The 23044-nt window shown below is 50.6% G+C and overlaps 1 protein-coding gene across 3 annotated transcripts; it reads left to right on the plus strand.

Moving 5' to 3' along the window:
• The first annotated feature begins 3837 nt into the window (after positions 1 to 3837).
• KRT79 (keratin 79) lies at positions 3838 to 13787 on the plus strand. 3 transcript variants are annotated; one of them, XM_057702803.1, is made up of 9 exons: positions 3838 to 4434; positions 6739 to 6959; positions 8024 to 8084; positions 8209 to 8304; positions 10776 to 10940; positions 11152 to 11277; positions 11919 to 12139; positions 12842 to 12876; positions 13035 to 13787. In XM_057702803.1, the coding sequence occupies exons 1-9, from the start codon at positions 3958 to 3960 to the stop codon at positions 13223 to 13225; spliced, it is 1593 nt and encodes a 530-aa protein (XP_057558786.1). In that variant the 5' UTR covers positions 3838 to 3957; the 3' UTR covers positions 13226 to 13787. The 3 variants fall into 3 exon arrangements, with proteins under 3 accessions (XP_057558786.1, XP_057558785.1, XP_057558784.1); XM_057702802.1 differs by having other exon boundaries at positions 13108 to 13787; XM_057702801.1 differs by having other exon boundaries at positions 3840 to 4434; positions 13105 to 13787.
• The last annotated feature ends 9257 nt before the right edge of the window (positions 13788 to 23044 follow it).

The raw sequence follows: 23044 nt of genomic DNA on the forward strand, positions 1-23044 counted from the left end.
TTTCTGACCCTCCACTATGTTCCTCCATCCCCACTGATGTTTTAGTACCTCTTGTATCTTTCTTGCTTCCTGGCTAACTGCCTACAATAGGCTCTACTCCTGACCCAGGACAGCCCCATCCATCCCTGTTCCTCCTTCTTCCCAAGTCTGCACCAGTTTTTCTCCTCCCTGGAAACCTTCCCCAGTTCTCCATGTCAGAATGCACCAGACCCTTCCTGTCCCTGGCACAGTCTGGCTGCACCCATTGCTGTTCTTGGCTCTGTTTTTGCCTGGTTCTGGTCTGGAATGCAGCTTTCCTGTTAGTCCGGGACCTCTGGGCAGCCTCTTCTCCTGCACCCTGGATGGGGATCAGGAGCTCAGCTTGTGCCTGGGGGCTTGATGGAGACTTGGGAGGGGAGCTGTGTCCCATCCTCCCCGCCCCATGGAGCTTATCCTATCTCTAGGCCTGTGTGAACATGGCACTGGGAAATTCTCCTCCTTCCCTCTTCTGCAGGACGCTCTGCAGGAAGCCAGGGGTGTGGGCATCAGGGCCAGGTGCTAGGAGGGCGGGAGGCTTACCTTCTCATCCTGCAGCAGCCCATCAGCTCCTGCACTGCTCCTTCCCTCTTCCCCCTCTCCACCTGGTCCACTCCCAACTCCATGGCCTGAGCTCCACGCCACTGCCCCCTGTTTTATGCAGAGCCCAGCACTTTTCTCAGACCCACAGATCTCTCCTTCAAAAGTATCTAAGAAGGAGCTTTTCAGCCTTTGCCCTCTGTGAGGGAGACAGGAGTGGGTGAGCACAAGGCCCTGGAGCTAGAATTCCTGGGCTTGAATCCTGGCTCTGTCATTTACTGGTGGAGTGACCTTGACCAAGTCCTTGACCTCTCCGTGCCTCAGTTTCCTCACCTGTGAAAAGAAATTAGTAAGAATAATATCTACCTCACAGGGCTGTGTGGGGATGGGACCATTCAGGGTCCCAGAAGGAAACCAATTTACCCAAGAGAGTTTAACTAAATAGACTTCAATGAAAGGGTTCCTTACAGAGGCATGGACGTGGCTGAGGGCACAAACACAGCATGCAGAGGCCAGAGGCGGGCAGCGGCGGGAAGCCGTGGCCACCCTCATCCCCTCACTCCCCCCGAGCAGGGGCGGCCAACATCTGGTGTGTTCAGGGCCCAGGGATTTTCCTGGGTGTGGGACTTTCAGTGCTAAAGCAGGACAGTCCCAGGAAAATCAGGACGAGACGGTGGCTCTGCATAGAGCTGAAGAGATGAGAGGGGGCGTGGATAACCGACTGGGTGATGGAGGTGTGGGGGCGGGAAGAAGCTGTAATCATGGAGGAAGGCAGCCACCCCTGGAGCAGGGAGGGGGCCGGGAGGAAATACCCCTCTCGCTCTCAGAATGTCCCTTCCTTGGCCAACCCCTCCCCTCTCTGGACACCAGAGACCTGGGGAGCAGCCCGCAGGGGTCGAGGAAGTCAGGGAATCTGTCTGGGGCAAACCGAGCACGCCCAACACGGGCACTGGTTGTGTTATTGCATGGAACGCATCTGCCCTGGAGTAAGTGCTCAGCGAATGCTATTGGAGTAGTCATTCCTATCAGCTGAGAAAGCCCTGCTCTGGACGGGGTCCCTCAAGGCCAGTGGCTGTTTTCTTCACCCCTGCCTGGGCCGTCTCACCTCATCCCTTCCAGAGCAGCAGCAGCAACACGCTGTCCCCTCTGCCCTGTATCCTGTGCAGGGAGGGTCCCTGGACAGGTGAAGTTCTCAGAGATGGAGGCCCTTGGTCCAAGCAGCAGAGGTGGGCAGGGAACCACGCCTTCTCGGCTACAGAAAGAAGGTCTGAGTTTGGTGTCCTACGTAAAGATGAGTAGAGAGTCGGACCGGAGGGGGCACAGCGACTCCCGTGCTGTCTGGGCTGGGCCTGGTGAGACCGTCTCCAAGCAGTAACTGCGAGAGTGGGCCCTGGGCTGCCTGAGCAGCTGTCACCAGCTCCCAGCACAAAGCCTGGCACGGAGCGCCAGGGAAATACAGGAGGGGGTCGGTCTCTGGGGACAGGGGAGGGTGTGTCTGCCGCTGACTCTACTGCCACCACCCTGGCTAGGCCTGGCTCAGACGGCTGACAACACTCCCTTCCCCGCTCGCCACTGTCTCCCCTCCCATGCTCCGTGGGGAGAGATACAGGAGCTGAGAAAGTGATTACAGCCTCAGGGGCAGGAGACAAAGGTCAGCGGAAGTGATGGCTCCGTTCTGGGATGGTGGGCCAGCCCTTTTTGAAAGGACGTCCCTGGCGGGCCTTGCTTATAGGCAGAGGTGAAAGGGCCAGAGAGGTTGAATGGTGCCCGAGGACACACACCTCCGTGGGGATTCACCTCCCAGCCCAGCTCCCCCAAATGCCTGATGTCCCAACTCCAGGCAGGGAGGAAAATCCTTCTTGGGCATTCAGGGACTGGTCCGGTGAGCGCCTTCACCCCCATGCTCCATGAGAGGCTGGGTTCAACTCCTTCAGGCAACTGGGCGCCACGCACAGCCTCCCAGGGGACCTAGAAAGGATCCCGCAGCCTCCTGTGGGCCTGGAGCGGGCCGCTCTCTGCCTGCCTTCCTCGGGCTGTGGGGTGGGGGAGGGGTCCTCGTCCTCTCCTTTGGGATCCTGGGGACACAGTCGCGGGGAGTCCCGGCGCTAGCCCTGGCAGCGGTGTGAGGACCACAGCGCGGGCTGTCTCTGCGCCTTCCCTCAGGCAAGTGTTTCCTTGCTGAAAGCTGAGGTGGGTGAGGAGGTTGAATGTCGGACTCAGGTCCTCCATGCCCCCTTGTCCTAACACTTGACTACCATCGTCTGGATGGAGCACCGGGCCTCCGTGGGCTGGGAAGACAGGAATGTTGGGGGTGTCCATAGGCCTCTTGAGGCTTTTGTGGGACACACTTCTTCTTCTTGTTCTTCTTCTTCTTCCTTTTTTTTTTTCCACACTGTGTGACATGAAGGATCTTACCTGGGCCTCCTGCAGTGGAAGCGTGGAGTCTTATCCACTGGACCACCAGCGAAGTCCCGACACTTACTTCTTGAATCTGTACCTACGTCTAGCCAGGGTGGGGTGTGTCCTCCACCCACTTCCAGCTCGCTCCAAAGTGGCTGGGCCCTTTTGGGGAGGCCCTGCCACGGGGACTGAGGTGACATTCGAAGCCCCCGTCTCGGCTATGCCCCCCTTACCTCCTGGCTTCAGGACACTGCCTGAGGCGCCCAGGCCCCTCTACCTCCTCATCAAGCACCCAGGGCCCTGGTTGGACAGGGACCATCTTCTGCCCTTGTATGCCCTTTGCCCAGCACAGGATCACCACCGAGCAGACAGTCTGTCAGCATCTGACAAAAGATCAAGCTGTCCGCTGCCGCCCCAGGCTGTCACCTCTGGCTCCCACTCTGGACCTGCCAGGAGGCACTGAGGCTGTGGGCCCGGACGGTGGGACTGGAGTAGACCTAGGCACCCTCTGCACAGCCCATTGCCCAATGCCTCCGCCCTCACTCCCCGCACAGCCGGGGCCCTGGGGCCTTGGCTAACCACAGGGGCCTGGGGCCAACCCCAGAACAGAGCCCCATGGATGGCAGCCGCCAGGGCTGCGTGGGAGGAGACTGGCCAGCCACTGGGTGGCGGGCGTGGCCGTGGGAGCCCAAATCATCCTGTTCCAAGTCCGGAGTGCCCTGGGGGAAGAAGGAGGTGGCATCCTGCCCCAGACAGTCCAGGCTGAGCCCCAGCTCTGGAGCTCAGGTGATAACTGGAAGGAGCCCCTCCCTCCCGCCTTGGGGGAGGAGACTCCCCTGGCCCGCAGGGCCCCTCCCTCTCTTCCCGGGGCGATGGGGCAGGAGTGTCTGTAGAGCCTAGGAGCCAGACCCCTTGGGAAAAGATAAAAAGGCCATTCGCGGCCCAGCTGCTCGCTGCACTCTCTCCCAGCTCTCCAGCCTGCGCTCCAGCCCCGCCGCAGCCATGAGGTCCTCTGTGTCTCGGCAGGCGCCCTCCACCAAAGGGGCCTTCAGCTCTAACTCTGCCAGTGGAGGGGGCGGCTCCCGGGCCTGCACCGGCTTCAGCTCGGTGACCATGTCCCGGAGCGGTGGCAGCGGTGGGGGGACCCGCTGTGGCCCCAGCACGAGCGGCTTTGGCAGTCGGAGCCTCTATAACCTGGGGGGCAGCAAGAGCATCTCGGTTAGTGTGGCTGGAGGGGCCTCATCTCGGCGGGCTCTGGGCGGCTTTGGCCTTGGCGGCGGGGCCTGTGTGGGCCTGGGGGCTGTCAGGCAGACGTCTGGGCCCTCCTGTCCTCCCGGCGGCATCCAGCAGGTCACCGTCAACCAGAGCCTGCTGACCTCCCTCAATGTAGAGATCGACCCGGAGATCCAGCGGGTGCGCACCCAGGAGCGGGAGCAGATCAAGACCCTCAACAACAAGTTCGCCTCCTTCATCGACAAGGTGAGCCAAGGTGGAAGGAGGCAGGGAGGGGCCGTGGAGTGCAAGCTGGGCCCCTAAGAGAGGGGGGCCAGGGCGGAGGCAGTCGCAGCCCATGTGCACTGGGGCAGAGGTTGATGGGATGACCTTTGGAGCCCTTCTGGCCTGAGCCTGGGACGCCTGGACCCGAATGGCTGGACAATCTTTACTGCAGTTGATGGTGAATCTCGAGTCCGCTCATGAGGCCTGTTGGCCCAGCCTAGCTTGACTGTGTTGCAACCTTCCTTACAGTCATCATTAATGGAGCTACACAGCAGCCTTATCCCACAATTAAATAGTGGGTTGTCCTCATTGCTCCTCTTAGTGGGGTGGCCCTTACTGCCTCTTGTCATTTTGCAGCTGGGAAAACTGGCTCAAGTGTCAAGTCTCCAAGGAACCCCATCTGTTGCCTGTTCTCTTAGTTTTGGAGGACGTCTAAGGACAAAGATGTGATCAGGACACAATGGTGGGGGTGTCCTGGGGAAAATATGCTTTTCACTTCTCCAATCCTTCCTTGCTGTTCCAACCAAGAAGCTCAGGTTGGGGTGGACAATGAGCGTGGTGGTCACCAGGCCACCATGACCCATGGACAAGCAGTTAGATCTGTCCCAGATCGGGAGTGTCCTGACTCCTTCTCTGGCCCTCAGGCCGACTAGGAAAGCTCTTTTAGTAATCTCTGGCATTTCCAGGTCCATTTTGCTGCACTGCCTACCTCTACCCTGGGCCCCACCCACGCAGTGAGACCATGGTGAGGAAAATCCTGGTGGATGACCAACCCTTGGTTCAGTGACCTATGGGTTCCCGAAGGACACTCATGTCCCCTTTCTCATATGATACCCACAGTGTCTCATGAGAAATCGGTCTAGGTGACTTTGTGTCCATTTCTAAGAAGAGAAAATTGAGGTCTGGAGAGGTTGAGTGATTTGCTTAGGATCATACAGGTACTTGGAGGCAGCAGTGGGCCTGGGACCCAAGTTCATGGCATTAACAGGTCTTGTCACTACTCATGGCAGGTGCACCTGCTGCATGGTGCCCTGGGGCCGTGTGACCATGGGCCCCGGGGTGCTGTGGAGGTGGCATCTGGAGACACCTGATGGCACAGGGTGAGGCAAGCTGTTCCACCCACCTGCTCACCTTCTCCCCTAGTGACTTTTGTTTCTTTTGTGGGACTGTCCCAGAGGTCAAACAAACAAAACTCCTCTCAGCCTCTCAGAATCATGGCTTGGGAGCCAGGGGCCTGACAGGTTGTCCGTGACTGGAGTCTTGGAGTCCTGGCTGGGCGGAGACCCCCACTGGGGATCCATTAAACTCTCGCCATGAGCACCCTCCTGAGGCTATAGAGATGGGGCTGAACATTCATATTTTAAATACTAAAAAAATGTCATATTTCAGGAAAGTCCCAAATAATAGTACAACATATTCCTGTATTTCCTTTCACCCAGGTTCACCCATTTTTAGCATTTTGGCACATGTGCTTTCTCTCCCTCTCTGTATGTGTATTTGTACATATCCATGAGTACATATATATACACATATACTGTATATGCATCTGCCTCTAGAAAATTTGATATTGATGCAGAATTAGGGTTCAGAAACATTGATCTAGTCCAAGTGTACCCAGGACAAGTGAGGAAGGGAGACCCAGGAAGAAGTGACTTGACTGTCACCAACCAGTACATGACTGTTTATTAACTCTTCAGAATCCTTGTCATTGGGTTGGTCTTTTCCCTTAGGAGCTCCTCCCTGCAGCAAAGCATAGGCCCGGCACGGCACACGGGTGATGATGGGCCAGGTCCTTGGTCCCTCCTGGGGCTGGGGATGGCGCCAGCCCATCCTTCCTTTTTTTTTAAATATTAAATTGCTGGCGTACTAATTCCATTTATGTATATATGTATATATGTATGTATGTATTTTTTGGCTTTGTTGGGTCTTTGTTGCTGTACGCGGGCTTTATCTAGTTGTGGTGAGCGGGGGATACTCTTCTTTGCAGCGCGAGGGCTTCTCATTGTGGTGGGTTCTCTTGTTGCAGAGCACAGGCTCTAGGTGCATGAGCTTCAGTAGTTGTGGCACGTGGGCTCAGTAGTTGTGGCTCGAGGACTCTAGAGTGCAGGCTCAGTAGTTTTGGTACACGGGCTCAGTTGCTCCGCGACATGTGGAATCTTCCTGGACCAGAGATTGAACCTGTGTCCCCTGCATTGGCAGGCGGATTCTTAACCATTGTGGTAGGCGGATTCTCGACCGCTGCTCCGCCAGGGAAGTCCCCAGCCTACCCTTCTTGCTCTGGCTCAGGTGAGGTTCCTGGAGCAGCAGAACAAGGTGCTGGAGACCAAGTGGGCGCTGCTGCAGGAGCAGGGCCAGAAATCGGGCATCATCAGGAACAATCTGGAGCCCCTCCTTGAGTACTTCATCAGCAACCTACGGGGGAAGCTGGACAAGCTCCACAGCGAGCGAGGGAGGCTGGACTCCGAGCTGAAGAACGTGCAGGATCTCGCTGAGGATTTCAAGAACAAGTGAGGAGGGCGGGACAGGCTGGGGCCATGTGGGATGGGGAGGGGGCAGCGTGGGAAATCTCCCCAGAGAGGGCGATCCCATTCGTGGGTCCTGGGACCCAGCTGGGGACGTGCCCAGACAGAGCTGCTCCTCTCATGGGCTCAGGCCCTGGACCCATTGCCCCCTGGAGGATTGTCACACTGTGTGATGCTGTAATTTGAAAAACTATTATAAGGTAGGGAAAAAAGTGTAATGAACCTTTGTGTTCTCACGACCCAGCTTTAATAATTGTCAACTCATAGCCCATCTTGTTTTGTCTACACCCCTGCTCACTCACTTTCCCTCTTCCCTTATGGTCTTGAAGCAAATCTCAGCCATCATGTCATTTCATTCATAAATATTTTTACTGGATGTATTCATACAGTTCATCTGCATTACTTGACTCACTAACACACAAACACCACGCCATAAGAACACCTGGCTCTTTTGAAACAATAATCCTCAGTCTCCTCAACTGTCCAATCAACAACTGAATCTCCAATTGCTCCATAAATGTCCTAAATTTTAAAAATACAGTTTGTTTGAATCAAGATGCAAATAAGGTTCACATATTATGATTGGTTGATCTGTGTATCTATGAGTTTAAGAGATAAACTTTCATAACTTTTCCCATTGCTTGACACTGGCAATTTCTAAACCTTAAAGTCTCTACAAAAGCAGTTGGAGAGAGGTTGATGTTTTCAGCGACATCCTGTTGCAGAAAGTAAATGCAAAGGTTAACCACTGTTGACACATCTTCACCTCTTCCCATAAAGCCTCCCAAGGGCTCTGATCCAAAGAGATGGCTGCTCTCAATTGCCATATTATTGCACAAATACTGCGCTCATTTCCTCAAAGAGGGTGGGAGGAATAGTTAAAGACTGTATCCCAGTTTCTTCATTGGTTGACCGCATTACAGAACTGCTCCCCAAAGGTGTTCTTGGCCATCGTGGGAGCCATCAGGGCTTCCTTAAAGCCAACTGGGTTCAATGTCTTAAAAGGCAGAACTGGGCTGAGCCTGGGCTGAGTCTTCCCTGTGTAACAGGTATGAGGAAGAAATCAACAAGCGCACTGCTGCAGAGAACGAGTTTGTGGTCCTCAAGAAGGTGAGCAAGGTGGCAGGGAGTGGGGGGCAGGTGGTCTTTGGCCGCCAGGGTGCTGGGCTGACTCGGGGAGAGGAGAGCGTCCCGGGAGCTGAGCCAACTACCCTGCTCTCTCTCTCGCCCCCAGGATGTGGATGCCGCATACATGGGCCAAGTGGATCTGCATGGCACGGTGGACAACCTGACAGAGGAGGTCGAGTTCCTGAGGCATCTCTATGAAGAGGTGAGACAGCCAGTGGACAAGGATACGCACATTCACACACAGCTCTGGGGATTCCCCCAGGAAGTCCGCTCGGAATTCACTAGTGCAACTTAATCGATAGAACATAGCACCTGGACCTTTAATAACCAATACTAGCTTCCATGTATTATGTGCTTATGATGGGTCAGGAATTGGGCTAAGCTTTTTACATAATCCCCTCAACAACTCCATAATATAGCTTCTATTATTGTCTCCATTCTATAGTCAGGGACACTGAGGCTCTGAGTAATTTGCTCATGGTCGCACAGCTAGTTAGAGGCAGTTCTGGAATTAAAACCTGGTCCTTGGACTGTTATACTGCTCCCCTTCTTGCCCAGTTTGTTTGTTTGTTTGTTTGTTTTTGGGCACACGGGCTTAGTTGCTCCGTGGCATGTGGGATCTTCCTGGAGCAGGGATCGAACCTGTGTCCCCTGCATTGGCAGGTGGATTCTTAACCACTGCGCCACCTAGGAAGCCCTCTTGCCCAGTTTGTAATGGAGCAAAGGATGGAGGAGCAGAGATGGGCAGAGTGTGGGGACTGAAATTCCATGTTAGAGCAGGAGGTGAGGTGTGGGTAGCAGGTAGATCACAGAATCTAGGAGGGCTCCCAGGAAACATTGGGGCTTTGAAGACTAAGGTAAGAGGTTTGAACTTGACCTGAGTTGATGATACACTCTTAGATTCAGTAAGGACCGCACGGCCAAAATTCTGCTCAGTGTAAGAGCCCTTTCTCTAATATCCCTGACAGGGGGGCATATAGCCTCTACTTGAATACTTCTAGAGTCAGGGAGCTCACTCTTTTTTAGGGTAGGCAGTTCCACTTGTGAACAATTGTATGGGAAAGCTGACTTGAATCTTCTTCGCATGATTTCTGCTCTTGATTGGCCCTGATTCTGCCCTCTGGGCTGCATGTATCCAATTGTGTTCCACATGACCCATGTCTGTCATATGACAACACTTGAGTGTTCAGGATGCTTAGGGAACTGACATTTGTGGCAGGTGAGAGAGCTGGGGAAACAGTGTCCTTAATCCAAAATTCAGAAAACAGAGAGGTGGAGGGGGAGAAGCTTACAGATACAGACTTCTCTTCATGCAGCCTAATATTGTACTAGTTTATGTGTTATTTTTAGAAGTCACTTCACAATGTTTGTCCTTTAAAAGCCCCCTGGGTTTTTTTCACATGAATGCTTTTAAGTGAGACATGGATCCCCTGTCTTCCAAATTCCTGTATTTGGGCAGCTGAATTTTTGAAACTGAATGAGAGTTAATGATTCCCCGTTTTCCTGTGAGATGTTATTGTGGTTTCATCCCATCATTTTAGGTCACTGTGGGTGTTCTGAAACTTGATTCTCCTGTCCATATATTGGAGGTGTCCAATTGGATAAGTGGACATATTATGAAGGCCCCAGCTTTGGGTTATCTGCAGACTTGATAAACTTTCAGTTTAGTTATTTGATAACATTTCAGTGTAAATCACATGTAGCCAAGAAAAGAGTCCTCGTCCAAGAACTAGATCTTCATTGGTGCCTTCCCACCAGGCTGATCTTATCACCCCACTAATAGATAATTTGTGTTCTAAGCGGCTCAGCTGGGGTTTGGGGCAGTTTGTCTGCAGCCCAGGGCAGGAAGGACCACGGTAGAGACAGAGGCAGAACCCAACTGGGAATCAACGCAATCATGACCTAGTGATAGAGCTGGTCTCAAAGCCAGAATATGGAAACCCAACCTGCTGTTCTTGGCATCTTTAAATGCCTGTTTAGGAGTGAAAGCTGATGGTCCTGAAAACACCAGGAGGGTCCAGAACATCACCATGGTCTATAAATATCAGTGTATTCTAAGAGGAAAACACTTGGGTTTGGGGCACTCAGCTGACTGGTTCCGGTCTGGGCTCCACTGAGTCAGACTGGATGAACTTGGATCTGGTGACTTTGGGTGTGTCATTTCTTTTCTCCAAGCCTTGTTTCTCATCTGCCTATGTTAGGACCACTGTGAATGGTGGTACAGGTTGTTAACTGGCTGAGCAGAGAGTGGGGTTTGAATCAGGCCCATACTTGGTTCCCTAGGCCCTACCACCTGCCTCTGCCCAGAGGAGAGACGTTTCCCAGAAATTTGCACAGAAGCACTGTGTGGGCCATCTGTGGCCGCCTGCCCCATAGGCTGTTCTGAGGATTAAAGGTGAACGTGCTGGCTCAGGGCCTGGCACCAGCTGGAGTGCAGTGAGGACGTATTTCCTTTCCCCTTTTTTAAGCTCTTGGAAGCCTGCAAATCCACACAAAGAAAGATGTCTATAAAACTGGGAGCCCCATTTCCAGCTGGAGAGACTGAGGCCTTTCCTGACAGTTGTAGCCTCCTTCTAGGGTGGAGGCTGGGGGCAAGCACAGGCCTCCTGATGCCACCTGGGGACCCCCGGCCTGGAGCAGGGGTGCTGGTGACAGCTACTTCTGTTTCTGCAGGAGCTGAGCCAAGTGCAGACGCATGTGTCTGACACCAGTGTCATCCTCTCCATGGACAACAACCGCAACCTTGATCTGGACAGCATCATCGCCGAGGTTAAGGCCCAGTATGAGCAGATTGCCCAGAGGAGCAGGGCTGAGGCCGAGTCCTGGTACCAGACCAAGGTGAGAGAATGGCCATTTCAGGGATGTGGGCTGGGCCTGGACCTTGACCTTCCCCCATTGTGAGAGGTCTGGGCCACTGGGCTCCTCGGAGGCCCGGGACCAGACACATCCAGGCTACACATCCATTTGTGAGGGTGGGCCCAGGGGCCAGTGGTTACCCATGTGGGCCTGGAACAATCTGACAGTTCACTGCCATTTCTTTGGCCTCCAGTATGAGGAGCTGCAGGTGACAGCTGGGAAGCATGGGGACAACCTGAGGGACACCAAGAATGAGATCGCTGAGCTCACCCGCACGGTCCAGAGGCTGCAGGGGGAGGTGGATGCAGTAAAGAAGCAGGTGAGCCTTTGGTTGGGGCCCCGAGGGTCAGGCCTGGGTGTTGGCAGAGGCGTGCTGAGGGGTGAGACCTGTTCTTCTCCTCCTGGATAGGACATGCGCAAATGCTGGACCAACAAGATCAATAGGCTCCTTTTACAGGAGAGGAAACTGAGGCCCAGAGAGGGGCGGGGATTTGCCCAAGGTCACACAGCATATTAATGATAGAGCAGGTGGGGCAACCCCCGCCAAGGAGATTGATCCTGTCTCCAGGAGGTCAGAGCAGGAGGCTGATGGTTCAAGATCACAGTTGCTGACTCCATCTAAGACATGGCTAAAAAGCCTAGGTTCCTTCCCAGATCAGAGTGAAGAATTTGGTTAATGGTGAGATTGTATTATCTATTTTATCTCTTTGGGGCACTGGGCTGAGCTGCAACATGAGGGTCTTAAGATTAGACTTCAGTAAGGACTTTTCCAGTGGTGCTACATGATCTTGTTTGTGTAGTATCACGTCCTCTCTCGGAGGAATATTTCTCTTTTCCTTCATTCTCGGTTGGTTGGGGCAGCGGTGGGGGGAGCTGGGGATGATGATGCTTGGCTTAAGGGCAGAGAGATGGATGCAGTGACCCTGGAGGGAGTTCCCACTGCCTCTCTTCCCTGGGCAGTGCCAGCATCTGCAGACTGCCATCGCAGAAGGAGAGCAGCGTGGGGAGCTGGCATTAAAAGATGCTCAGAAGAAGCTTGGGGACCTGGACACGGCTTTGCTTCAGGCCAAGGAGGACCTGGCCCGGCTGCTGCGTGACTACCAGGAGCTGATGAATGTCAAGCTGGCCCTGGACGTGGAGATTGCCACCTACCGCAAGCTGCTGGAGAGCGAGGAGAGCAGGTGGGCGCCCTCCTGCCCTGATTCCAAGGGCTCTGCAGCCCTGCCCTGTGGGAGATCCCATGTAGTTGGCTCTGGTGCTGGTCACAGGGGGATAAGGGAGGAATCAGGGAGTTGGGCTCCTAACTCATCACCCGAGGGAGACTCTCCTGGCTTGTGTTCACCACCTCTGCTGCATGTCTCCTTGGCTGGCACAACCATCAGTAATCCTGATGGTGTCTGGCAGGCCAATAGGGGCAAGGCTTTCTCTTCCAATACTGGATTCCATCACTAGCAGAAGCTGTGGAAAATAATTCATCATCTCTGTCCTTGGGGAAGGCATGGGATATAGAGGAAGTCATCTGAGCCAGAAAACGGGCAGCTCTGTTTTGGCATGGGTTTTGTTTCCTATCCCATCGGAGCAGGGATGCTGTCTATGGCCTGAGTGTGGAGGGAGAGGAGGGCAGGGAGGATGGGGCTGCACAGCCTGCTGCAGCTCTGCTTTCTCTGCCGCACTGGCTTTAGGGCCTGGTGGAAGGGCTCCTGGCCCAGGGTGGTCACATGCCAAACTTTGGGTCTCCTGGTTTTGTCATGTGGGCCCTGGCTCCTGAGAGTCTCAAGGCCCACTGAATTGATCTACTGTAAGGGCAGAGAGAGGGAGGGAGAGTGTGTTCACTTGGGCTCCTGGGACCACTGACCCTACTCCTGGCCTGTTGTTTTCCCCAGGATGTCTGGAGAGTATCCCAGTGCCATCAGCATCTGTGAGTATTTTGCTACCCTGGGCCCAGCCCCAGTCCTCTGCTCAGTCCACGCAATCTGTCCTTGAGCCCTGGAGACAGGTTCAGGGGGTCCCAGAGAATGAGCTCCCTGCCCCCAGTTTCCCAGGGCCCCACCGTCTGATTTTGTTCCCATTCCTCAGTGATTTCTAGAAGCCCCTGGCCTTCTCGTGGCACGGCTGCCCTGCCTCACCCAGACACTTTGCCTTGCAGCAGTGACGGGCAGCTCCACCACTGTGTACGGAGGCAGCACGGCCAGCTTCGGGGGTGGCATCTCTCTGGGTGGGGGCGGGGGGCCCAGCAAGGATGGATTCAGCACCAATGTGGGCTATAGCACTGTCAGGCGGGCGCCTGTCTTCGGGGGCACCTCCATCCTGAGGAAGACCACCACAGTCAAGAAGTCCAGCCAGAAGTATTAGCTGTTGTCTTGCAAGCTGGGGCCCCTGCAACCCTCTCCCCACCCCCTTACCCTACTCTGCTGTCCTCCCCACCCACCTCCTCAGGAGCAGGAACAGCCCCAGGACCACAGACCCAGTGTGTTTGCATGCCAGACTCTTTGCATGTGATCTACATTTTGGGAAGGGCTCAAATCTACTCAGGTTTTCTCCTTGGTTCTGCAATGGGATGGAAGGGGAGGTTAGGGCCACCAGCTTGAATGATGTGTTTGGGTGATTTGTGGGTGATTTTTTGACCACTGAGAGGAGGCAAGATTTCCCAGGCCTACTCAGATTCTCTCACCTCTTCTGCTTACCTGCTGTGAGCTTGGCTGACGGAGGATGAAGGAAAATCAGAAGTGGTCCCAGTGTCCCACCAGACCACCCCCTCCCTGAATCTACCTACATTCCCCTCCCCTGTCTGTGCCTATGATGTGTCTCAATAAACGGTAACTACAGCTAGCTGTCTGTGGCTTCAGTGTGTCTTGCCCTGGGAACCAAAACTGTCAACTGATTAACTGGGTGATGGTTGAGGCAAAAACAACCACATGCTCACTATGCCTCAATCATGCTAAAAGCACTTAGCTCAATACCACCACCACTCTAGGCCTTGGCTCTTACTCTTCCCCTTACAGGGTTCATAGGAGAAGACTGGAGGGAGTATGTAAGTAACTCACAGCAGGACCCAGCTACCAAGCAGTTGCCTATTACCCAGCTGCTCCCTTAATGCTATTGAGCCCTCTGCCAACTCTGTGGGGCAGGCAATGTGAGTATTCAGTGGAGAGATCTTGGGCTTCAGAACTAGGTAGACCTGGGTTTAAATCCCAGCTCTGCCACTTACTAGCTGTGTGACCTTGGGCAAATTACTTAACCTCTTTGAGCCTCAGTTTCCTCCTTTGTAAAAGCAAGGGGTGATCAGAATATGTGTAAAGCATCTGGCTTAGGAGGGCTTTGACAAGAACTACTTCCCTTTGCTTCCCTTTCCTCTGGCTTCTGATTTTCTAGCTCATCATCTTGGAGTCAAATGATTTCTCTCTCAGCCTTCATACCCAGTCATCAATAAAAATCCACATTTTTGTGACAATAACAGAATCCACATTCTTCTCCAGAGCACATGGAACATTTTCTGGGATAGATCTCATGTTAGGCCACAAAGCAAGTCTTGGAAGGCAGCTATGCTCACCACTATACCACCAACACCACACACAAAACAAGTCTTAGCAAATTCAAGAAGATTGAAATCATGTAAAGTACTTTGCTGACCACAATAGTATGAAACTAGAAATCTATTGATTTCTATTATTACAGGAGGAAAACTGGAAAATTCATAAATACATGGAAATTAAACAACACACTCCTGAACAACTAATAGATCAAAGAAGAAATGTAAAAAGGGAAATAAAAAAGTATCATGAGACAAATGAAAATGGAAACACAACATACCAAAACATATGGGATGCAGCAAAAGCAGTTCTAAGAGGGAAGTTGATAGCTCTAAACACATACATTGAGAAAATAGAAAGACTCCAAATAAACATCCTAACTTTACACCTCAAGGAACTAGAAAAAGAAGAACAAACTAAGTACAAATTTAGCAGAAGGAAGGAAATAATAAAGATTAGAGTGGAAATAAATTAAATAGGGAACAGTAGAAATAAATTAAATAGGGAACAGGAAAATAATAGAAAAGACAGAAAGCCCTAAGAGTTGGTTCTTTGAAAAGATAAACAAAATTGACAACTTTAGCTAGACTAACCAAGGAAAAAAGAGAGAGGGCCCAAATCAATAAAATCATAAATGAAAGAGGAGACATTACAACTGATACCACAAAAATACGTAGGATCATAAGAGGCTACTATGAACAACTATATGCCAACAAACTGGACAACCTAGAAGAAATGGGTAAATTCCTAGAAATATATCACCTACCAAGACTGAATCAGGAAGAAACTGGAAATCTGAACAGATCAATTCAGATTCTCCAAAGCTAGTAAGGAAGTTGAATCAGTAATGAAAATCTCCCACAAAGAAAATTCTAGGACCAGCTGGCTTCACTGGTAAATTTTCACTGGAAAATTTAATGCCAATCCTTCTCAAACTTCTCCAGAACCCAAAGAGGAGAAAAAATTCCCAAACTCGTTTTATGGGGTTAGCATCAAAGTCAGATAAGCACACTACAAGGAAAGAAAACTATAGGCCAATATCCCTGATGAATATAGATGCAAAAATTTCCCAGCAAAATACTAGAAAGCTGAATTCAGCAGCACATTAAAAGGACCATACACCATGATCAAGTGGGATTCATCCCTGGGATGCAAGTTTCGTTCAACATACACAAGTCAATAAATGTGATATATCACATTAATAGAATGAAAAATAAAAAAAAATCATATGATTATTTCAGTAGATGCAGAAAAAGCATTTGATGAAATTCAGCATCCATTCATGATAAAAAACTCTCAACAAACTAGGTATAGAATGAACATATCTTAACATAATAAAAGCAATGTATGACAAGTCCACAGCTAACATCACACTTAATGGTAAAAGGTCACAAGATTTTCCTCCAAAATCAGGAACAGGCAAGGGTGCCCACTCTCACAATTCCTATTCAACTAGTACTGGAAGTCCTAGCCAGAATATTCAGGCGAGAAAAAGAAATAAAAGGCATTAGAATTGGAAAGGAAGAAGTAAAATTGTCTGTATTTACAGATGACATGATTTTATATGTAGAAAATTCTAAAGACTCCACCAAAAAACTGTTAGCTTTAATCAATGAATTCAGTAAAGTTACAGGATACAAAAGCAACATACAAAAACCTATAGTGTTTTTAAACACTATCAACAAATTATCTGAAAAAGAAATAATGAAAATGATCCCATTTTCAATAGCATCAAAACCAATAAAATACTTAGGAATACACTTAACCAAGGAGGTGAAAAATCTACATTGAAAACTGTAAGACATTCATGAAAGAAATTGAAGAAGACACAAATAAATGGAAAGATATCTTGTGCTCATGGATTAGAAGAATTAGTATTGTTAAAATATTCATACAATCCAAAACCATTTATAGATTCAATGAAATCCCTATCAAGATTCCAAAGATATTTGATACAGAAGTAGAAAAAACAACCTTAAAATTCCTGTGGAACTACAAAAGAATCCAAATAACAAAAGAAATCCTGAGAAAGAAGAACAAAGTAGGAGGCATGCAATTCCTGATTTCAAACTATATTATAAAGCTATAGTAATCAAAACAGTATGGTCCTGGCATAAAAACAGACACACAGACCAATGGAATAGAATCGAGAGCCCAGAAATACACCCATGCATATATAATCAACTAATATTTCACAAGAGAGCCAAGAATACTCAATCTATCCAATAAATGGTGCTGGGAAAATTGGATATCCATGTGTAAAAGAATAAAACTATACCCCATCTTACACCACTCACAAAATTAATTTGAAATTAATTGAAGACTTAAATGTAAGACCTGAAACCATAAAACTCCGAGAAGAAAACATAGGAAAAATCTTATTGACATGGGACTTAGTAATAAATTTTGGGGTGTGTGACGCCTAAAGCACAAGAAAGAAAATACCAAATTAAACAAGTGGACTACATCAAACTAAAAAACTTCTGCACAGCAAAACAAATGATCAGCAAAATGAGGTAATGGACATTAAACATCTATGGTAATAATTTTGTAATATATACATATGTCAAGTCATTAAGCTGTACACCTTACACTTATATAGTGTTATATGTCAACTGCATCTCAATAAAAGTGGAAAAAAATCCACATTTTAATTAGACTTTAATTTTGCTGATCATTTCTTTGCTTTGTTCTTTCTCAGAATTTCTTTTGCTATTTGGGTTCTTTTGTGGTTCCACAGGAATTTTAGGATTGTTTTTTAATTACACTTTGTGGTTCACAAATATTTTACTTTGCCTGTGACCTTCATAGCAGCCCCAGAATTCAGTAGGGGGCAAATGATACCCCATTTTGCAGGTGAGGCAATTAACGCTCACAGAAGTTAACTTTCACACTTGCAGCTGTATACCTGGTGAGTGGTGTCCAGGGCTTTGCCCTTTCTTCACAGTGGCAACCTCTGTCCTACCTCTGCTTCCGTCACTCTCCAGATCTTATGGATTTTTCCTCCACTGTGTCTCTAGGAGTCACCCCTTTCCCTCTTCATCTCCACAACTCCCTACTCTGAGCCACAATCAATAATTACCTAAGTAATTCCCCAAGTGACTGACCTCCCAGCCCTGTGCCCTGCCATACCCAAACCCTGATACCAAATCAATGCACCCCTCCCTTCTTTGGCAACCTTAGAGCACCTGATGGAATGGACCCTTCTTGATGTCCCCTCCACTTTGAGCCTGGTCACTCAGTCCCCCTAAAAGAGTCCAGACAACCCCCATGAAACTTCTACCAGGGTCATGGGAAGGGCCAGCAGAGAGATTCTGAGCCAAACCCTAAACCACAGCTTAGGAACACAAAGGTCTAGTACTTAGCAAAATCAACTCCACCACCTAGGTGGTCCCCAGCTTGGGGAGGCCGTCATACTTTCAGAGTGAGGCTTCTCTTCTTAGGAGAATGGATTGTGGAGCACCCCTGATAGGAATAATAACTAGTATTTACTGAGTGCTCACTGAGTGTGGCACTGCTGTCAACCCTCTACCTGATTCACTCTTCAGAGCAGCCTATGAGAGAAGTATTACTTTCATCCCCATCTTGCAGATGAGGAAATGGAGGCACAGAGTGATTAAGTAACTTGTCTAAGGTCACACAGTAAGTAGCTGAAGCTTGCTTTCAGAGCCCAACTACTGGGTTATGCTGTTTTATAGAAAAAGAAATTGAGAAGCAGGGGTACTGGAGCTGGAAGAGACATCTGAGGCAATCTAGTCCAAATGGGTCTTTTGTTTGTTTGTTTTTGTTTTTGGCTGCATCGTGCACCTTGTGGGACCTTAGTTCCTCTACCAGAGATTGAACCTGGGCCCTGGGGCAGTGAAAGCGTGGAGTCCTAACCACTGGACTGCCAGGGAATTCCCCAAAGATTTCATTTCATAGGTGAGAAAACGTGTTGAGAGAGGGGAATAACTTGCTAATGACAGAGTAGAACAAAGAAACAAATTTTTTCAGGTGGTAATCAGGTTTTTTTAAAAAATTGAAGCATAGTTAACTTACAATGCTATGTTAGTTTCAAGTGTATGGCAAAGTGATTCAGTTACATATATATATCCCAACGGTTATACATACATATATATGTGTGTGTGTATATATATATATCTCCTAACAGAGAAACAATGTTGTTGAAATTATATTTAGGGCTTAAAAAATAGAGACAGTTTTATCATGTAACAAAACTCAAAGATTATACTACAAACCAGGAAGATCCAACAACAATGTGTTATGTTGCTTAGAAAGACTTGTGTAAACCTGGGAAGGGCCTGGACACAGGGGTTTCCATGCTGGATTCCTGGAGTCTCAGGATCCCAGGTGCTACTCTCAGGGGGCTCAGGGAGAGGCCGGGGGTAAGAAGTTTCGTGGTTCCCTCTTCTGCACTCATCAGAGCATCTCTTCTTTTACCTGTTTTACCAATGGGGCTGTGCATATGTTTTTGATGACAAGAATGGTTTTGCTGCCAAAACGTGTTGGGCAACCCCTGCTGACACATGCCTGGAGCAGGGAGAGCCCAGGAACGCTCTCTACTCCTCGGGAAGGGGGGACCTTGTGCTCAGACCCCCCCATTCCCGATTCTAAGGGTTCTCCACCCTCTCTCTGCCCTCACTGTCCCCTTCCTGAAATGCTGACTGGTCCTCTTCTGCAGAATCTCTGATCCCCAAGTTGGCTCTGGCTCCCCACAGAGTGACTCAGGGGTGGCTGAGGCTGGGTGACTGAATGAGGTGAGGGCACAAACCCGGTCAGGTTTGGGGCTAAGAGTAAAAGACTTGAGATCCCCGTAATCCCAGGACTGAATGCAAGCGCTTGCCTCCCTCACCCAGAAAGCCCTAGGCAAACACACCCTCCGCTCCACTCCGCTCCACACCCCTTTCAGCCGCTCATCCTCTTTAGCAAGATGGGGAATGGCTGCCAGTTGAGGAAGGGTCACAGAGGACGAGAGTGGAAGCTGTGCAGGTGGGGCGGGAACCGGCTTTTAGCTGTTGCAGCCAGGCAGACTCACCTGGTCCAGTCCTCTGCCTCTGGCCCAGGTGCTGCAGGAGGCAACCTTCCCTTTTTCCGGGACGGAAACTCTTCTTTGCCTCTCTCCCTCGAGGGTCGACGCTCTCTTGCACGCTGAGGGCATGCCTGCCTTCAGTTTCTCAGGCTGCAGTTTGAGGATTTTGTGAACTTCATGCTAGAGCCACAGAATATGGCCCTAGTCCAGAGATTTCTTCCTGTTTGGTTTGGGTTTATTATAGGATTTGTCATTTAATTTGGACTTGGAGGACACAAAATCGGCCCCTCAGAACAGTGTCCTATCTTATTGGGTACTTGTAAGGACAAGGCCACATAATCCAAACAACCAGTCCTGTGGCAAAAGCAAGGATAGAACACGCAGCAAGCTGGCCAAGACCCCGTGGCTGCTCTTGTGGACCATAAGCTACGGGTCTAAGTTCCTGTAGAATTGTTTTTCCTGCAGATTCTGATATAAAGCACTGTGTTATAGAGGTTAAGGTTTGACATTAGATAGACAGGACTGGCCACCTACCTCCACCACTTCCTAGCTGTGTGATCGCAGGCCAGTTACATAACCTCTCTGAGCCTCAGTGGCTGTAGCTCTAAACTGAGCATAGCAACCCATCTTTTCCAGGATGGTTGTGAGGAAGGGAATCCCCTCATAAAAAGTACCCGGTATCCAGCACATCAGGGCAGCTCTACATGAGAGTTCTGGCTACCTGGAAAGCAAGGCGGGCTTTCCCTCATCCAACTTTTTGTCTCAGGAATGGCATCTTCCTCAGCTTAGAGTTAGCTTGACGAGAAATACCTCAATCGGGGATCCATGGTTTGGGTGTCCCATGGGCACAAAATAAGATTGATTGTATATTATAGATTATTTCCTTAAAGTCCCTTCCACCCCTGCTGGATTTCTGTTTGAGGCACTGGACACAACTTAAGGACACAGCATTGTCTTCGTATTGTCTCTAAGTATTGGGGTGTCACAGCTACAGACCACGAGATACAATGGGCACATCACAAGATGCCTTGGGCTGCATCTCTGCAGATGCAAACCCTCCTCCTAGCCCACAAGAGTCTTTGTCAACCCCTGGGGGCAGCCGGGAGGATGGAGCTGTGAGGGGGAGGTGCAAAGACCCAGGTGAGGTAGCCAGGGGTCTGAGCTCTGGGTCCCCACTCAGGCTGCGGTCCTGGCCACCTCCCACCTCCTCTTGGGGCAGGAAAGCAGGCAATCAGACCTCAGCCCCACCAGGGGGTGGCTCCAGGTGTCCCCCTGCTCCTGCAGCTGCAGTCTCGGCCATGCCCACTCCTGGGGTCAGGGTGGAACTCTGTAGACCCTGGAATGCTGGTGCCCTCAGAGCCTCCTTGACCTGCACAGCTGGTTCAATCATGTTTGTTCAGGGGCCCATCTGGATTGGCTGCTTGCACAAATTAGACAAATTGACTTCATACCAGGCAGGATGGTCTGGGGGAGAGGCCAGGGAGGGCAGAGCCTTTGAGAGCAGACTGATCTGGGTTCAGGTCCTGGCTCCACCAAGTGCTATTGTGTGATCCTGGGGGCTGCTTTACCTTCCCAGGGCTTCCAAGTCATCATTTGTAAGCATGGTTGTGATACTGACTGCATAGAGCTTTTAGGATAATTTCATGATCACATGTATATAAAGCATTCAGTACAGTGCCTGGCACAAAGTTGGCACTTGATAAATAGTCACTGAAAGGATGAGAGGATGTTTGACCCTGTCCTTCGTAGGAGATAGTCCTGGCTCTAGAATGCTTACTTACTATAGGTGGATGGACCATCTCTCGGGCTTTCTCCCATGGACCTTTGATGGGGCCCAGGGAGGTCTCCTGTCCTCCCTGCCATAGCCCTTCCACCCACTTTCCATTTACTTAGAGGCCATCTGGGCATGGGCAGGGAGAGCCCAGCAAAGGTGGAGGTAGATGGAGACAGAGTGTGGGGTGCAGGTCATAGGTAGTGGGACGAGGAGGTCAGGGAGAGGTGATAAGGGTGGAGGTGGGGAGAGAGGGGTTGGCCAGAGCCGAGAGCTCCCAGCTAGTCCAGCCTTCCCTGTAGCCTGGTCCCCAAGACCTGGATCCACAGAGCACCCTCTTCTCATCCCATGGGCCCGCCCTGCTATCTGCCTTTACATGGGAGGGGCTGCTCAGTTTTGCATTGGCCAGCTTTCATTCAGCCATGGTCAGCTTGGACCTGTGGGAATTATGCAGGCCCGCATCACTGCTGTTCCCCAGATTCAGAATAGCAGTCTCATTAGGGATTGAGAAGAGGGCTGCAGATTCATCTAATTTCTCCTCCAAAGTGGCAATGGCAAAGCCTGGGCAGGATGAGAATCAATACCTACTGATCTGCTATGTACCGGGCACTGTAGGTACATCATCTCGTGATCTATGAGGCAAGTGTCCCATATGATAGATGAGAGGATGGGTTAAATGGGTTCAGAGAGGTTAGGTGACCTGCCCAAGACTGCACAGCCAGTTAGTGGCAACAGGTGGAATTTGAACACAGATCCATTGCTCTCAGTGGGGAAGAATTTAAATTTGAGCTTAAAACTAGGGTTTTGTATTTGAAAACATTGCCCTGAGAAGGGGCTCTTAGGTTTCCCCATTCTGCCCAATGGGTCCCCAGCACCAAAAAGTTCCAAGCTCCTGCCCTGAGTGCTAGGACCATTATGGGAAAACAGACCATGGCCTGTCCAGGTGGGGAGCAAGCTGGGTAGGCTGGCACACACAGTAAGGACCCAGCGTGGAGAACGCTGGCCTAGAATCCTGCCAACACACACCGGAGCCCCGAGAAGGAACGTGCGTCTTGAGGGCCCGAGGCAGAGTCACCTCTATTCCATCCCCAGCTCCACGCCCGGCACATAGCAGGTTCTCAGTAACTGTGTGTCAGGTCGAGGTGAGTGTTGGTCTAGGACCGGAAGGCTAGGAGGCTGGAGTATGGATTTCCCCTTTTGTATATGTGCGTGGGGCCAAGTGCACATGGAGGAAGAGTAGCGATAGTGACTCGTGTACCTGCAGCCTCTGAGGGTTTACAAAGCACTCATTCCTTGTCACCTCAGGATCTTTGCAGCAGATGATGGCACATATTTGCATTATTTTTAATTTATGGGGGAAGTAACTGAGCCCCAGAGAATGACTTGCTGAAGCTTTGCAGAGCTGGCAAGGGCAGGCTGTGCACTTGAAGTCAGGCCCTCAGGTTCCAAATTCAATGGAGCAGGGAGGCCCCTGGAGGCTGGTGGGATGCGGGTGCCGTGGCGGGTGTGGGGGGTTACTGTGACCCAGGAGTCCTGGGACACCGGTTCAGCTTCTCCGGGAGGAGAGTGTACTCTCCCAGTGACTTCTGTAGGTGTGTTTGTGACAAGTTCAGCGGGTGCAAAAAGGATGGGCCAGTGCCAAAGGCCAAGCCCAGAGATGTTTCAGATTTTTCCCTTTATGCCCCTGCAACCAAGCCCTGCTCTCCAGCACATATAAGAGACCCGGACTAGGGCTGCAGCATTCAGTGGCCTGGTC

The sequence above is a fragment of the Hippopotamus amphibius genome, chromosome 12, assembly GCF_030028045.1.
Source record: "Hippopotamus amphibius kiboko isolate mHipAmp2 chromosome 12, mHipAmp2.hap2, whole genome shotgun sequence".
Lineage (NCBI taxonomy): Eukaryota > Metazoa > Chordata > Mammalia > Artiodactyla > Hippopotamidae > Hippopotamus > Hippopotamus amphibius.

Excerpts from the sequence above, each read along its gene's own strand:
- KRT79 (XM_057702801.1), top strand. The coding sequence starts at position 3,958 with ATGAGGTCCTCTGTGTCTCGGCAGGCGCCCTCCACCAAAGGGGCCTTC. Across the intron at positions 6,960-8,023 it reads GCTGAGGATTTCAAGAACAA|GTATGAGGAAGAAATCAACA; the intron begins GTGAGGAGGGCG and ends CCTGTGTAACAG. Across the intron at positions 10,941-11,151 it reads AGTCCTGGTACCAGACCAAG|TATGAGGAGCTGCAGGTGAC; the intron begins GTGAGAGAATGG and ends TTTGGCCTCCAG.